Here is a 14,636-nt window from a genome sequence, read left to right as displayed (position 1 = left end):
AAGCCATTCTGGTTGTTTCAAGAGATTGCTGTGGACTTCTGCAGCTATGGTGGACATCAATTTTTCATCCTAGTTGACTGCCTCACAGAACATCATTCTCATGCACCTCCACACAACAACTAGTTCAATCATTGACTCATAGATTCTGTTACACAGCAGTCCCTGACACAGTGTAGTACAATGATGGCCCAATTTACCTCCATTTCAATGATTTTACCATTCAGTGAGAATTTGACCACAAGGCAATGAAGACATCATCACCACACTACCTTCAGAGTATCTCCTACACAGAAACTGTACAGTAAACCCATACAGGACACATTACTATCACACCGCCTTTCCTTTGCACCATAGTGGCAATGCAGCGCCTTTGATGCTGAATAGCAAACTGGCAGCACATACTTTGGAACAGACTAAGTCATACTACAACAGACATGCCCAACACCTCCAAGACATTCAATTAGGATCCATGGTAGCTCTGCAGAACCCCCAGACAAACTTTGGGACATATATATGGCACAGTGGTTAATGTGTACTCAGTGAAGACTCATAGCAGATGTGTCCTTGCACGCAATAGAAGAATCTTATGACATAGTACACACTGCCTCATTATGCACGCCTGTTAGAAGCCATGCACCCACAGCCAGATACCATCCCCATCCAGAAGGAATAGTGCAATCTCAAAGTGACAGCCGAGCTCTACTGCTACCATTACAAGATCCCCAGGTGCCTTCACAGCACCCCCCAGACCCCACCACAAGAATTTCAGAGTGTACCTATAGACTACCACAACAGCTCTTGGTTTTTACAAAAGTCCCAGTTTCAGATTCTAGTGCTGCTTCTAGTGCTCTTCATGTAGATACAGAGTCATATGATGTTATTGAATTAAAACCAGGTTGTTATACGACAGGAAGGTCAACTGGGATTCCACACGTCTATGCACAAATTTTTGCCCAGCTCTATTGCATGTTAACTGCTTCGGTGTTAAAATCACTCAAGAAATGTGGTCAAGCTCCCAATGGCATTACTTGCCATGCTTTGTTGATAAGTGAAGTACATCCATATGTATTTTTCACACTAAAGATTCAAATTGGGCAATACGATTCTAGTGAGTTAACATTTGACTATTCCAGTATTAATAAATTTTGCAGTGCTGGTCCATCTCAATATCTAGATGGTAATTTTCTTTGTTCTGCTATTATGAAATTGTTGTCATACTTAGAATTTATGAAACTGGTTAAATATGTAAATTTTAACACACAAGTTAGATTTACATTGATAAAACAACATTAATTGTCACTGAAGGAATAAAACCCTTATCTATTCGTGACCATTTGCGGCTCAGAAAATACCGTGATCAACTATCTAAACCACATCCAATATTAGTCAGATTGAATCGTACCATTGATGTTTCTCGTTATCCAAAGCAAGATCACCACCCAAGGGCATTAGAATAAAACTAGTTATGACACCTGAAGAATGGCTGATTTGAGTCTCAAAGAAAGGTCGTTCAAACATGTGGAATCGAACACAAGGATCTGTCACAATAAAATTTTTGTTCAAAACAAATTACACGGTCAAATCATCAATTCTTCCTGTTCAATCCCAGTCTACTGAAACTGAAATGGACTCCTCTAACAATTGACTAGTCAATGGAATAACAAAACATGGGCTCACTACAACCACTAGACTGTCCCCTTTCATGAGTGTTCTCAAGCATTCTTCACCACTAGACCAGTGTACACTCACAAACCCTCTTTCCCAAGCACCAGCTGTAGTGCAAATTTATATTGGGGCAAGCCTGAGCGAGCCCCACAAATGGCAGTAGTCACTTGTACGTCCGACCATACATCTGACCATTCCCAAGAGTTTACGTAACGAACACGGACAGCCCCACACTGGTAGTGCTCAACTGTATGTACGACCGTACGTCTGGCCATTCCCGAGAATTTACGCCACATGGCTTACAATTTGTCGCTTGTCACACAACTTATTCTTATATACATTGACATAGACAAAGAAGACCGTCTTGGAAGAAGGCCGGGAGAGAACAAGACAGGGCGAGGAGGGAACACTGGCTGGTGAATGCCCTGGTGAATGGTACATGCGTCACGTTCACGAAAATTTCCTGTACAAAGAAGGCCGTATTTGTACTACTTGGCTTAGAATTTGTCACATGGGTTACAACTTCTTATCTACTTAGACATAGAAGACCATCTTAGAAGAAGGCAGGGAGAGAATGAGACAGGGCAAGGACGGCAGCAGAAATGCCAGATGAAGCAGAAGCGAGTAGACACGTGATAGACGCCATGCACACTCGTAGAAGAGAACATGCAGTTGGCCAATGAAACTGCAGAAGACAGGGAGATAAGTCCTAGCTGACTATGGTTCCACACAGTTATGTAGCTATAGGCCACTGAGTCTCTCAACTTGAACTTTTTTCACCTTCCTCCAGCTATCTCTAGAGTAGCCTGAGTATTTCTGTATGTATAGCTACAAACACGCACACACACATTAAACGCTATTCATGGAAATACAGTTGATGCCGCATCACTTTTTACATAACTCAGGCTCACCCCATCATGCTTTTAGCATCTGTCTAGCCATATTTTAAGTCATTATGGCTGGTACGACTTGCAACTAACTCTAAACTAGCTACACATGAAGCATTGTACACACAATGAAATAGCACAGTGCGAATGCTCCTTCAGTCACCCACGCACTTGATCAAGGTTGTCTGGTGACACAGAAAGCTGCTTAAACAAAAGCTCTAGCTAGGTATACGTTTTGCTTTAATTTCATAAACACACCATCCCATCGAGGTAGTCTAAATCACATAATCAAGGAACTTTTTGACCACAGTCAATAAATCAACGATTACCCAGTAATTAGGGATCTAGAGACATTGCAGACACAAACCCAACTTTACAATCACATTATTGTTACCTCATTAAGAGCGCCATCCTTCCTCTTCTGATCAATTTCATCAACTCTGTAAGAAAACGCACAAACATCTACGACACACTCAACATTTGAGACTCACTGTCTTTGTACAGAATCCTTTAGTTTTCCTTTTAAGATTTTCAGCTTCTGATTCACGTACCCCTGTAAAAATACACGCGACTTCCATACAAAATTTGATAAAAAGAACGACGATCTATTTGGGCAGCTCATCGAGTCCGGAGGACGAGTTCGATGAGCTCCTGATTTGTTGAAGGAAGCGTATAGCGGGCGAGTAATTGCAGCGCTAAGGGGTACGTACCTTCGCTGTGATGTTGCCATCGTCGAACTCAGCTGTGAGATTCTTCAACCTTTCAAAGACAAATCTGATTTAAAAAATACTAGTAATTTGCTTTTCTTTGTCAACCTTTCTGCCGTGTCGTCCAATTCTACTGGATCGCCTCCAAGCATCGCAGACACGTTTTCTTTCACAAAACTGATTTCGGTTTTGGCGCTAAACTCACGTGAGATTTCCGCGCTTAACACGTCACAGACCATTAATTTCACAAAACTATTTTAATTACCACAAAACCATTATTTGTAGTATGTTCTTTGAGATGAAAAGTTTCTTGAATATCTTGAGCTCTGCCCCATATAACTGGCATCTGATGAAAAAGTTGGCTTTGGCAACCTGTCACACCAGAAGAAAATATTTTAAAATTCACAATTGCAATACAAACCTGGGGATGGTGGATCCGTACATGTTACCAGTAGAATATCTTGAATAGTTGAGTCCATTCTGAGATGGTGCAAATGTAGCAAGTCTTTGAGAACTGGGTTGTCTCATACTAAGGTATGGAGCATTGGTTGTGCAGAAATCAGATTGTGATGAGTGTTGGGGTTGGTTGTGGTGGTTGACTTGATTGAGGACATATTGGGGGCTCCAGTTGAAGTGTTTACTAGGCTGAGTAGCCATTACTGATGGCTGCAGTCTATACACAATAACCATAGGCATCATGAATACATGAATTTCATAATTCAGTAAAATTACAGATATAATTATAATTTCACTAATTATTTATAATTACACTAACTTATCCACTATTCCAGTGTGAGAGTGATACTGTTGTGAAGACTGAGAAGAATTTAAAAGTTGAAAATCAGTGGTGACTGGTGCAGTGATACGTTTATCTTGCTGCTGCTGCTTCTTTCCACCTCCTACAAGAATTACAAAAGTAACTCACACCAATGACAAAGTTACCATAGTACGGTTAGTACCTGATAAATTTGCAAAGAATCCATCATAGACTACAAAACTGTTAGCCTGTATAATTAAGCATAATTACACCGATAAAATTAATTTTACCATACTCATACCTGCCAACGACAGGGGTGAAGATTATAATGTTTCTTCAAGAAACTGAGACATTTTGGAGAAGGTCTATCAATAGCTAATTGATGAGACGTGATATTTTCTGACTGCAAGGAAACACATCACATTCAATACTGACATGCTATCATGTAAGTACAACCTTGAGCATTGCTTCAAATAGCTTCTTCCCACAGCCCAATCGCTGCTTGCTTTCATGTACATAAAAATCCAAGAGACAAAGTGGTTCTACTTCATGTTGCACAGCTCTAGCATCCTGCAAGGTTCCTTCAAATTAAGAAAAAAGTAACTACAACTTACCATTAGAAACAGCCTCTTCTTTCCAACTTTCAAGATCCCAACAAGAATGCTGACAAAAGAAATGACAATTATGATGACTACATACAGTTTAGTGTACTAGCTCACTTGTTAGACTCTGTATCTCTCAAAACATAAAGTGTATGTTGACAAGTCTTTAGTTTGCTGTAAGTAGTCACTGCTAAGGGTAGGCCCTGAGCCTAAAAAATTAATAACTTGTATTGAACACATGTTTATATGTAGGTCAGTTCACAGCACAAACCATATTCCTTGGGTAAATGCCACACCTTCAATAGTAGCCACACATGAGTGGTGCCACAATCGACTTGAAAATAAGGGCTTAAACATTGTTTTCAAGCATTGGGCGATGGTCGAGGATGAATAGTCACTGTATTGATTTTTTGAACTAAGGTAATAAAAGCTATGGTGTACCCGAGAGCAACCAAGTAAATAATAGAGTATGTAGCTCTACACATTGACAGATATTGTGACAATATTTTGAAATTCAATAACAAATGCTATGCGTATTTAACCCTAATAGTCACAAATCTGATGTCTGACTAGATACTCTTCTATAGTAATATATAATACACCTCTACCCAACACTAGTGACCAGCTAACACATCACACAGTGGTTCTATCTAAGCCAGTCGCTTTATGTTTTGACTTTTATAAACAGGTGGCTGCATTAGACAGGTATATATTTCTTACCTGGGGATGTTAAGAATTAGTCTTAATTTCAAATTCTGTCCCTACTGAGATAGGTTTCACCTACACAAGATGTAGTTACTTAGTAGCGGTGCTTGATCCTGGGATCAAATGCAATCAAGTGATCAAGCATCTGCATGCAATCAAACAGTTTTTAAGCTTCAGAACATGTATAAAGCTTTTGGTATATGAAGCATAATTATTAGTTGAAATCAAGCGATCAAGGTAACTTATTTTATGATCAAGCTTCCCATCCTGGATATAAGCACCGCACAGGCCCTATGATAGTGAATACTCCCTCTTGTAAACTACAGTATTCATTATTTTGACTATGTAGACTACCTATCTATGCATGGATAAGTTCTTATGGTCGAGCTCACTTGCAAGGGCTTACAGCACGAACTCACACACACACACACATATAAACCCTATAGACTCTATATACAATGATGCTTTGTTTAACCCATAACCTCAGCAAGTCATCCTCCCTACCAGAGCATATACGTGCAGCATCAACAACTTGAAACCATAGGCACCGAAGGTGTATCATAATTTGATTATTAAATAGCTATACGCACGAACATAGTACAAATACTAGTCGCAGAAACAACAACTGGAGAATACTACAATGACTTACAGCTCCTGATGCTTGCCCCATCGCATCTATAGCCTCGGCCAACCGTCCTTCTAAAGCAGAGCTTTAAAGATATTAAACAATGCTTTACAAACTTGCGCATAATATATCACCTTTTTAATCGGACATTTTTATAAAAATCTTGCGAGATTTTAGTAATCTCATCAGGGAAGAAGCGGATTATAGCGCGCTCGATCTCCATGGCGCGGGTGAGATTTGTTTACTAGCGTCGTTGTTGTGTTTATATGGAGCATTAAATAGAAATATCGCTAAGAATTTATGATATGCATTAAATAGAAATAAGGGAAATCCCATGTACGGTGACGCAGAAACAGGCAATACACTAGCCTGGAGAAGTTGTTTCATCGATAATCTCTGACAAAAAGATGTCACAAATGGAAATGACCAGTGTCGAACAGCAAATGGAATTATCTGTAATTGATGTCAACGGGAAAATGTATCCGGTAGTAGTGGATGAGTCATGCTCTGTAGATGATTTTCGTGATCGTATCCTACCAGCAATGTTGAATCTAGGACCACTACATGGTAATCTAGTACTGTCGAGCGGTAAACGCTTGGAAGGGAAGAAGACTTTGAAGGAAGAAGGAGTGAACCACAATGGTGAGCAGTTAACAGTTTTAAGATGGTCTCATCAAATGTTACGTGTATGATAAATATTTAAAAGCTGAGGTAATAATTTTCACAGGTTGCTGGTACCAAACTCTACGTGTATGCTTTAATTTTTCAATTGTACACGTCCTGCTATCTGGAGTGTTACATCTAGCTGTAACCCTAATTATATATTAATCTATGCAGTGTTAATGTATAATCATACTAGACACATGGATACATCCTAGCATATCCATTGTTTAATCATGCTGCTGCATGGCTTGTGTCCAGCCCATACGCACTGTGAATTTCTCGTGTATTTTATTCTTAATTTCTGTGGATTCAGTCCAGAATATGGGCGAAGAAGATAAGTAAAATTACAGTTTTGCTGCAATACTAAAGAAATTCTTGTGTTGGCCTTGCAACTTAACAGGGAATACACATTATGCAGCTAACACCTTCTAATAGGATTCTCGCATTCCAACCATACCTGGCCTATCCACCCTCCTTGGGGTTCCTCTAAATTTGAAGCTTGTAAAGAGGGACCAGTGCAATTACTATCCTTACGAATGAAAGATTGGGGTGGAGATGATGATCTTTAGACAAAAATGTGTGTGCATACTAAACCATCATGTACATATTGGTAATGTAAACATCATGTAACCTGTGAATATGTAGACATCATCACACATGTATGTAATTGAGCATGCATGCTTGCTACATATAACTATGATAATTCCCAGCTGAGTGGTGAGTGGTACCCTTGGCATCCGCCACATACTCTTGGGCAGCTAGGGGTGCTGGTATTTGATTTTTTGTGTTACTTCATGGACACCACTAAGAGAAATGTGTCTACCAGCTTAGTCAACAGATTATTGTGTTGCACCTGCAGAAAGATTAGTGCTGGATGATATACGTAGATTTTGCTTATATCATTCATCGTGGTAAAATTTATTCGTGATATGAATATGTCACGATATAACCAAATATTTTAACACGAATGGTTATTTTCATTTCTACACATAAACATAACACACACGCGCACACACACACACACACACACACACACACACACACACACACACACACACACACACACACACACACACACACACACACTGCATAACTAAAGCATCATAATTTAAAAGAACATTGATCTGCTTACAGGATATACAATACAGTCTTCAGGTTCACCAACAACTTAATAGATGATATTCAGTGGTTCTTTGAACTACTACTAAACTCACTGGCCCACTGCTTCTCCTTAACTGCTGTAAACAGTACCTTTCCAAATGGTAGGAAAGATTGAATGTGTTACCAGAATATCCAATAGCATGACTACACTCTCAACGCTGATGCAGCACGACACCTGGTAAAACTGGAGGCATCATCTTATCTTACATTGTACTGGATAGGCCGTGTGTATGTATATTGCATTTCTAGCTATCACATCACAATGTAAATAAAATTAATAAATACCTGTATATCACTTAGAAAAAAGTCTGCTTTAGTATTTGATAAATCAGGTGGAACATGTTTTGATCTGATTTTACTGTTGTTGTTTTCATTATTTTGTACATGTATAAAATGTTGATGCAAACTATGTTACAATGTAGTACACTGCACTATTGTATCTCCTGATAGATCATATTCTGTTTATTCCTTCACGGTCTAAATATGACAAGAAACAAACATCTTCACTTCATCAAAAATCTCCAGTGAGTATTATTATTATGTAATTGATGGTAGTCATTGTTGTCCTCTCAGCATCTAAGAGCACAATTCCTGACACAGTCTCCTAGTAAAGATGATATTGATAAACTGACATCTGGGATTCCTGCCAGTGTCAAGGAGAGAACTGGATTCGCTGGCGGTCTATCAGCCCTACTGAATGATATTAGTGTAAGTACACACAAACACACACCCTACACACACACAGACTTCGGCTATAGACACTGGGACAATCCAGGTGCTAACCAAAGTCAGTATAGGCAAATCCTTCTGGAGCAATCCATCTCTTATACATAATGTATGTATGAGGTCCAGCTTCTTGTGTCCACATGTAAGGCATGGTACAGGGGTATCCTGCCCCAAGGAATCGGCAACAAGGTTGAAAGCACCGAACCAGGCCAGTGCTCTACCACTTACATGTAGCTGTGATGTCTCTCTTCTCTCTCTTTACCTCCCCCTCTCTCCCATACCACAATTCCATTAATAAAATAGTTTCACCTCCGTGTCTCTCTCAATCCTCATTGTTACGTCACTGCTAGTCATAATGTTGCCTCTCCTGATCAAGGAATGTCAACAGGTGCTATATAGTTAAATAATGAATCTCTAGCTACCTTGCTGTAACTGGTAACATGAAGTCCCATAATTATGTCTTTGTTCATCATCTCTGCACCTTGAATTCAGTAATTACCTCCTTCCATCCTGACAGCTGCACCATCTCTATCCATACTATCACTGGATAGAAATCTTCCTCAAATCCCCATACTATATGCATAAGGACACTGGTATAGTAAATATTTTAAGATCCAAGCACTAGTCATATCTTCTGAATGCTGCTACATTTTGCTGATGCCAGACGCACACATACACGTACCTTTCTTTATTACCTGCCACCCCATGGACGCTACCCAACTAGCCAAGGGATATTGAGTATCCCATACATTTTATTTAGGCCTGGTGAGTGAACCTTCAAGAGAGTGGACCTTCAAGAGAGTGGACAGCCTCTAAGGCAATAACAGGGCCTGCCTCGGTCTGAATCTTCCTGCATTAAGAATACTAGAGTATCTACATGATGTAATGCTCTGTAGTTGGCTTGCAAGGTTAACATAGAACATCTCCACCACATGGTCAGGGATAGGGGTGCTGCCATTTGCCATACCACCAACAAGTGGTATGTTACCAGGTCCACGACAAGGAGCACAGGCTCGACATCACACACTAGCATACAACACACACACACACTGTACATATGCACTGCATACACACATACCACACATGCACACAAACTTTACAATTTCTTTACTGCCAGTTTCATCGACGTATGAGGGATGCTCTGATCTGCCTGGTCAATACTGCATGTAAACTGCAGTCAGTGGATGATGAGGATAATTCTGATGATTCAGATGGTAAGAAACATACACACAAGTGATATTCTGTTTTTATTATTCCATTATTTTTTTTGTAGCTGAAGACAGTAAACAGGAAACATTTATTGATCAGGTATGAATGTAAGTGTGTGCGTGCATGCATGTGTGTGAGTGGCTGTGTGGTGGAGACAAGGCAGGGTCAGAGGATGACGCCCTTGCAAGCCAACAAGACCATGCTTTGCACAAGGCTCTGACTTGGGTCCTGCAATTGTCTATGACCTATTCACCCTCCTAGGAGTCCTCTCACCTGGCCGAAATTTTAATGATGCTTGTAAAATAGATTATTCAGCATCCCCTGGCTTGGTGAATTCTCTCTCCTAGCCTAAATTCGATGGCTTGTTATTCAGCATCCGCTGAGTGTGTGCCTTACATAGAGGGTTAGGATGGAGATGGTGGTCTCAAAGAGAGGTGATGGTCTCCACACAAGCAGAAGTGTGTGCGTGTGGTGCATGCGTGCATGTATATACATTCTTTCAGCAGTGGTTGGTCATGCATACAAATTGTTACACCATTCTATTCTACTGCAGGCTGCTCTTGATCAGTTGATGGAGATGGGATTTACTGACCACAGGGCTAAGAAAGCTCTTCTCTTAAATAAGTACATACAGTGTTCATTTTGTGCTTGCAGTGTGTACTGTATGTGTGCTTACACATGCATTGTGTAGATTTAGTGTATGTATGTGGAGTGTACGTGTGTGCATGTGTGTGTGCGCATGTGTGTGTGTGCGCTATACATTCTTCTATACATCATTCCTATAGCATGTCATGTCTACAAGCAATGGAATGGTTAATCCAACACCAGAATGATTCAGACATTGATGACCCCATCTCATCATCGTCAACAACCAAACCCTCAGACACAAACAATGTATCATTACAAGGAGAAACACTACTACCTTTACCTGCTGCTATACCACAAGAAGGGATCGCTAGTGATTCTTCAACTAGCAGCCGTAAAGATAAGTCTAAATCTGATAAACCAAAGAAAGGTGTGAAGCGACGAAAATGGGAATTTGTTCCAGACAAAGCAGTAAGTAGATCTCCTGTCAGTTGTACACTACAATTCTTTTTTTCTCCCAACCCTTAAGGCAATTTACAAGCTAAAACAAATGGGATTTGAAGAGTCAGAGATAATTGATGCACTAGCAGTATGCAATAACAATGAGTCTGCCGCTGTAAGTGCCTCGTTACTACAAAAACAAACATTTGTGTGATATATATATATATATATGTACCCTTTTGGTTGGGCCATGCATATGGATAACAGAACATATTTTCACAGCCAGGATATTCTACCCATTAAGAAATTCTTGCTGGGGAGCTACCCTGTAAGGGAGTAGCAAGTTATGAATAGGCTTATGAAGACCACTGTATACAGCCAGCCAGAACGCTGCTACACTCTGCTTGGAACCACTAATCACAATCTATACTGATCTACTCATCATGACCGCCACATACCATACTCTGGTAGTTACAATTCCCCTGCTGTTTTTTGTGTTGGCTGTTTACGTTTTGAAGAATGCGGATTATAGTCAATCAGCAAAGGCAGTAGACGATGATATGCAAACTAGTTTTGGTGCTGTCTACTACTAAAGGATCAGCTAGTCTAACCTGACTGGCGAGCTAGCATGCTGGTAGAATTTTAAGAGGTATCACTTCTTCAAAAATGAGATTCGTGTGAACTGTGATTACTTTGGCTTATTCACAACTAAAATTACAAAATTGTGAATATAATTTCCATGATTGCACACACAAATAATACTTGACCACAGAAGTTTCAGCTTCAACATGATAAGTATTATATCTAATATATCTGCTAACTGTGTAGTGCTAAAGCAAAACTAAATGTACATTCATTATTGTTGATCATGTAGTGTGACTGGCTATTGGGGGATAGAATTCCTGGACCTGAATCTGTTGATAAAGGTCTTTCTCCAGACAGGTTAGTGTATAGAATTGTTTTCCACAACACACATGCACTTTTTTCTGTCATTGATGAATTAAAACTACCAAGAATTTTGGTTAGAAGCGAGCTAAAAATTGAAACAAGTACACAAAAAATTAGAATTTTCAACTAGAGTAGGGACTATAGCACATCGATAAAAAGTACTGAAACAAGCTGGAGTAGTGCACGATATTAAATCACAGTAAAACAATAAGAAGTGTTATATCCCTACTGTGCTCAACAGAAATGCACAGTAGGGACATAACACTTCTTATTGTTTTACTGTGATTTAATATCATGGACTACTCCAACTTGTTTCAGTACTTTTTATCGATGTGCTATGGTCCCTACTCTAGTTGAAAATTCAATGTTTTTGTGTACTTGTTTGTAAACTTTTTTTTTGTAAATAATTATTATGACTGGTGAACCCACACATACCGCATCTGAAATAGCGCCGCATGCCCCAGCTATATCAATTATCATCTGAAAAGTGAAGTATCCATTACACTTCATTGTCAGCTATGTTCAACCTGTTACACAGCATTATGAATCAAGAACTGTTCGAAAAGCACCTCTGCAATCCAAATAGTTACTATGAAAAATCTGGACGGTTTCCGTTATGAAGGGAAGCCATCACGTGCTGCAGGTCCAATTCAGCTATGTGCGGGACAAATGTCTGGTGTTGAGGCAGCCATTCATTCAATGAGGGCAATGTTTTCAACTGATCATACTGAGGGAATGCTGCTAGTGGATGCAAGTAACACATTCAATTCACTTAATAGAAATGTGGCTTTACACAACATCCAGCACATATGTCTTGCTTTCTTTTCACTACTTGTTAACACTTACCGTTGTCCTGCTCCCTTATATATTAATGGGGGTATATTCTTTACTCTAATGAAGGAACCACTCAGGGAGATCCTCTAGCCATGCCTTTCTATGCGCTGGCTATTATACCACTTATCCAGAGACTGCCTGACTTGGTTAAGCAAGCCTGGTATGTTGATGATGCCAGTGCATATGGTGCACTTCATGGCCTTCGCATTTGGTGGGATCAGTTGGGACCACTCTATGGCTATTACCCTAATGCTAAGAAGACATGGTTGGTGGTGAAGCCTCAGCATCTGGAGCAAGCACATCAAGTGTTTGCTGACATCAATGTTAACATTACTGCTGAGGGCAGGCCTTACCTGGGGGCTGCAATAGGAACTACCTCCTGCATTGCTGATTATGTTGCTAAGAAAGTAAACTTATGGATAGAAGAGCTGACTCTTTTGGCTGCTATTTCCAGGTCCCAACCACATTCTGCCTATTCCACTTTTACGCATGGCAAATGGCTGTTTATTGCCAGGACTATTCCTGATGTTAGCAGCTATTATGAACCGTTGGAAGTCTGTGTCCATCAGGTTTTTATTCCTGCTGTGACAGGCCGATTACCCCCAGGAGACTTACAGAGGAACTTACTTGCCCTCCCTCCAAGGTTTGGTGGTTTGGGAATAGTTGATCCTGTTCAGTTATCATCTGTCGAATATGATGCCTTCCAACTGGCTTACAGTACTTCCTGTGCAGGAGCATGGGTTTGCTCTTCACAAGACTGCATTTCATGATGCCATTGTTCATTTCAGGGCTGGGATCCTGTTCAACTTCCCAATCATTGCCCTTGTGGGATGAAATTTTCCATTGAACATGCTTTTTATTTGGATTCCCAACCATTAGACATAATGAAATTCGTGATTTGACAGCTTCTTTACTTACAGAGGTATGCCATGAGGTGCAAGTTGAACCAACTTTGCAACCCATTTCTGAAGAATCTTTTGATCCTGCCACCCTAAACACAGAGATGGGGTTCGCTTAGATGTTTCTATGAATGGTTTTTGGGGTGGTAGATGTGAAAAATCATATGTAGATGTTAAAGTGTTTAATTCTCATGCCCCTACTAATCGCTCCTCTGCTCCAAGAGCCATCTATCGTCGTCACGAGAACCTACCGGTAGATTTGCTTGTGAAATCCATTAGCTGCAGTTGACTTGATACAGGCAGAGACTGGGGATTACATGACTAATTATTGTACCATTATTTGTATGCATATCAATTAGCTAATTATAAAAAATAAAAATCACGTGCTACCGCCAAATCAACACTTTTCGCTGTCAGCAAAGATGAATGGGACACAAAGGAGGACACTGGTAAGTCCATGAAGAACGCGTTGTATGTACTGTGGTATGCCAAAAGGCACCTCTTGGGCCGAAGCGATGTCGAACAGTGAAAAAATCAAGCCCATAGCCTTAGCCGTTATCAATTTTTACACTTGTCTGAAGGCATCAGTCAGTTACTTACTTACTCAGTCAGTCAGTAGAAAATTTCCATTTTTAAAAAAATTCTGTAGCAACTTTTTGAAGGCATTTCGGCTCGATCTGAAAGCTTTTTTGGGTTTAGTTTGACCTAACCAATAGTGCTTCATCGTTGTCTGGGAAAATTGAGGCTGGTTTTTGGGTGATGTTATTTCATGGGTCACGCCTACTCCTTTGTGGTCCCTACTATCGTACTTTATGATAAAGCTATGGTCTCTTTCAAACTTCACAGAATGAGAGACCACTTCACAAAGCCAGTTGTAATCTCAATGTTTGTTAATATATGTATATCTTTCATATAGCCAAGAATATCGTGAAATTTTTAAAGAACCTCAAGTCCACCTCGGACTTCTAAGCTCGAGGAATCTAAGAAGTAAGCATATTGGTGTAACATGATGACTTGTTCATTTTCTCTTGCACTAGTTCTTGAAGACATAATACAAAACCAACCATTGCTGACGCAATATCTCGGTGACCCCGAATTAGGACCACTATTATTGCATGTTGCTAGAATTGTATTGGACAAACCGACTAGTAATACTGCTGTTGTGTAATGTAATTTATAACTTAATTTTTTAGGTAATAAAAAAGAATGGCTGAAATAATAA

At 39.9% G+C, this 14,636-nt stretch overlaps 3 protein-coding genes across 4 annotated transcripts in view; 1 reads left to right on the top strand and 2 right to left on the bottom strand.

Moving 5' to 3' along the window:
• The window catches only part of LOC136265577 (DNA (cytosine-5)-methyltransferase 1-like), a 28,027-nt gene extending 24,540 nt beyond the window's left edge, over positions 1-3,487 (bottom strand). For both annotated transcript variants that reach the window (XR_010705607.1, XM_066060446.1), the window contains exons 1-4: positions 3,368-3,487; positions 3,263-3,311; positions 3,044-3,105; positions 2,947-2,992 (exon numbers count right to left, since the gene is read on the bottom strand). Coding sequence is in view for 1 of the 2 variants with exons in the window: in XM_066060446.1 (XP_065916518.1) it covers positions 2,947-2,992; positions 3,044-3,105; positions 3,263-3,311; positions 3,368-3,411 (201 nt within the window). In the remaining variant the exon portion in view is untranslated. The remainder of the gene's footprint in view (positions 1-2,946; positions 2,993-3,043; positions 3,106-3,262; positions 3,312-3,367) is intronic.
• A 10-nt stretch (positions 3,488-3,497) lies between these two features.
• LOC136265583 (alpha-tubulin N-acetyltransferase 1-like) lies at positions 3,498-6,264 on the bottom strand. The gene is made up of 10 exons (XM_066060454.1): positions 6,083-6,264; positions 5,973-6,033; positions 4,736-4,827; positions 4,631-4,679; positions 4,473-4,586; positions 4,318-4,419; positions 4,219-4,264; positions 4,035-4,158; positions 3,681-3,932; positions 3,498-3,631 (listed from the first exon to the last, which is right to left on the bottom strand). The coding sequence occupies exons 1-10, from the start codon at positions 6,169-6,171 to the stop codon at positions 3,535-3,537; spliced, it is 1,026 nt and encodes a 341-aa protein (XP_065916526.1). The 5' UTR covers positions 6,172-6,264; the 3' UTR covers positions 3,498-3,534.
• LOC136265582 (ubiquitin-associated domain-containing protein 1-like) lies at positions 6,240-14,636 on the top strand. The gene is made up of 11 exons (XM_066060453.1): positions 6,240-6,590; positions 8,223-8,296; positions 8,346-8,480; positions 9,616-9,712; positions 9,772-9,806; positions 10,261-10,331; positions 10,493-10,763; positions 10,822-10,908; positions 11,608-11,675; positions 14,331-14,401; positions 14,452-14,636. Exons 1-11 carry the CDS (start codon positions 6,356-6,358, stop codon positions 14,580-14,582), a joined length of 1,275 nt encoding a protein of 424 aa, XP_065916525.1. The 5' UTR covers positions 6,240-6,355; the 3' UTR covers positions 14,583-14,636.

The sequence above is a fragment of the Dysidea avara genome, chromosome 9 (assembly GCF_963678975.1).
Source record: "Dysidea avara chromosome 9, odDysAvar1.4, whole genome shotgun sequence".
In the NCBI taxonomy this organism is placed as follows: Eukaryota; Metazoa; Porifera; class Demospongiae; order Dictyoceratida; family Dysideidae; genus Dysidea; species Dysidea avara.
This window is presented reverse-complemented; position numbering and strand designations above follow the sequence as displayed.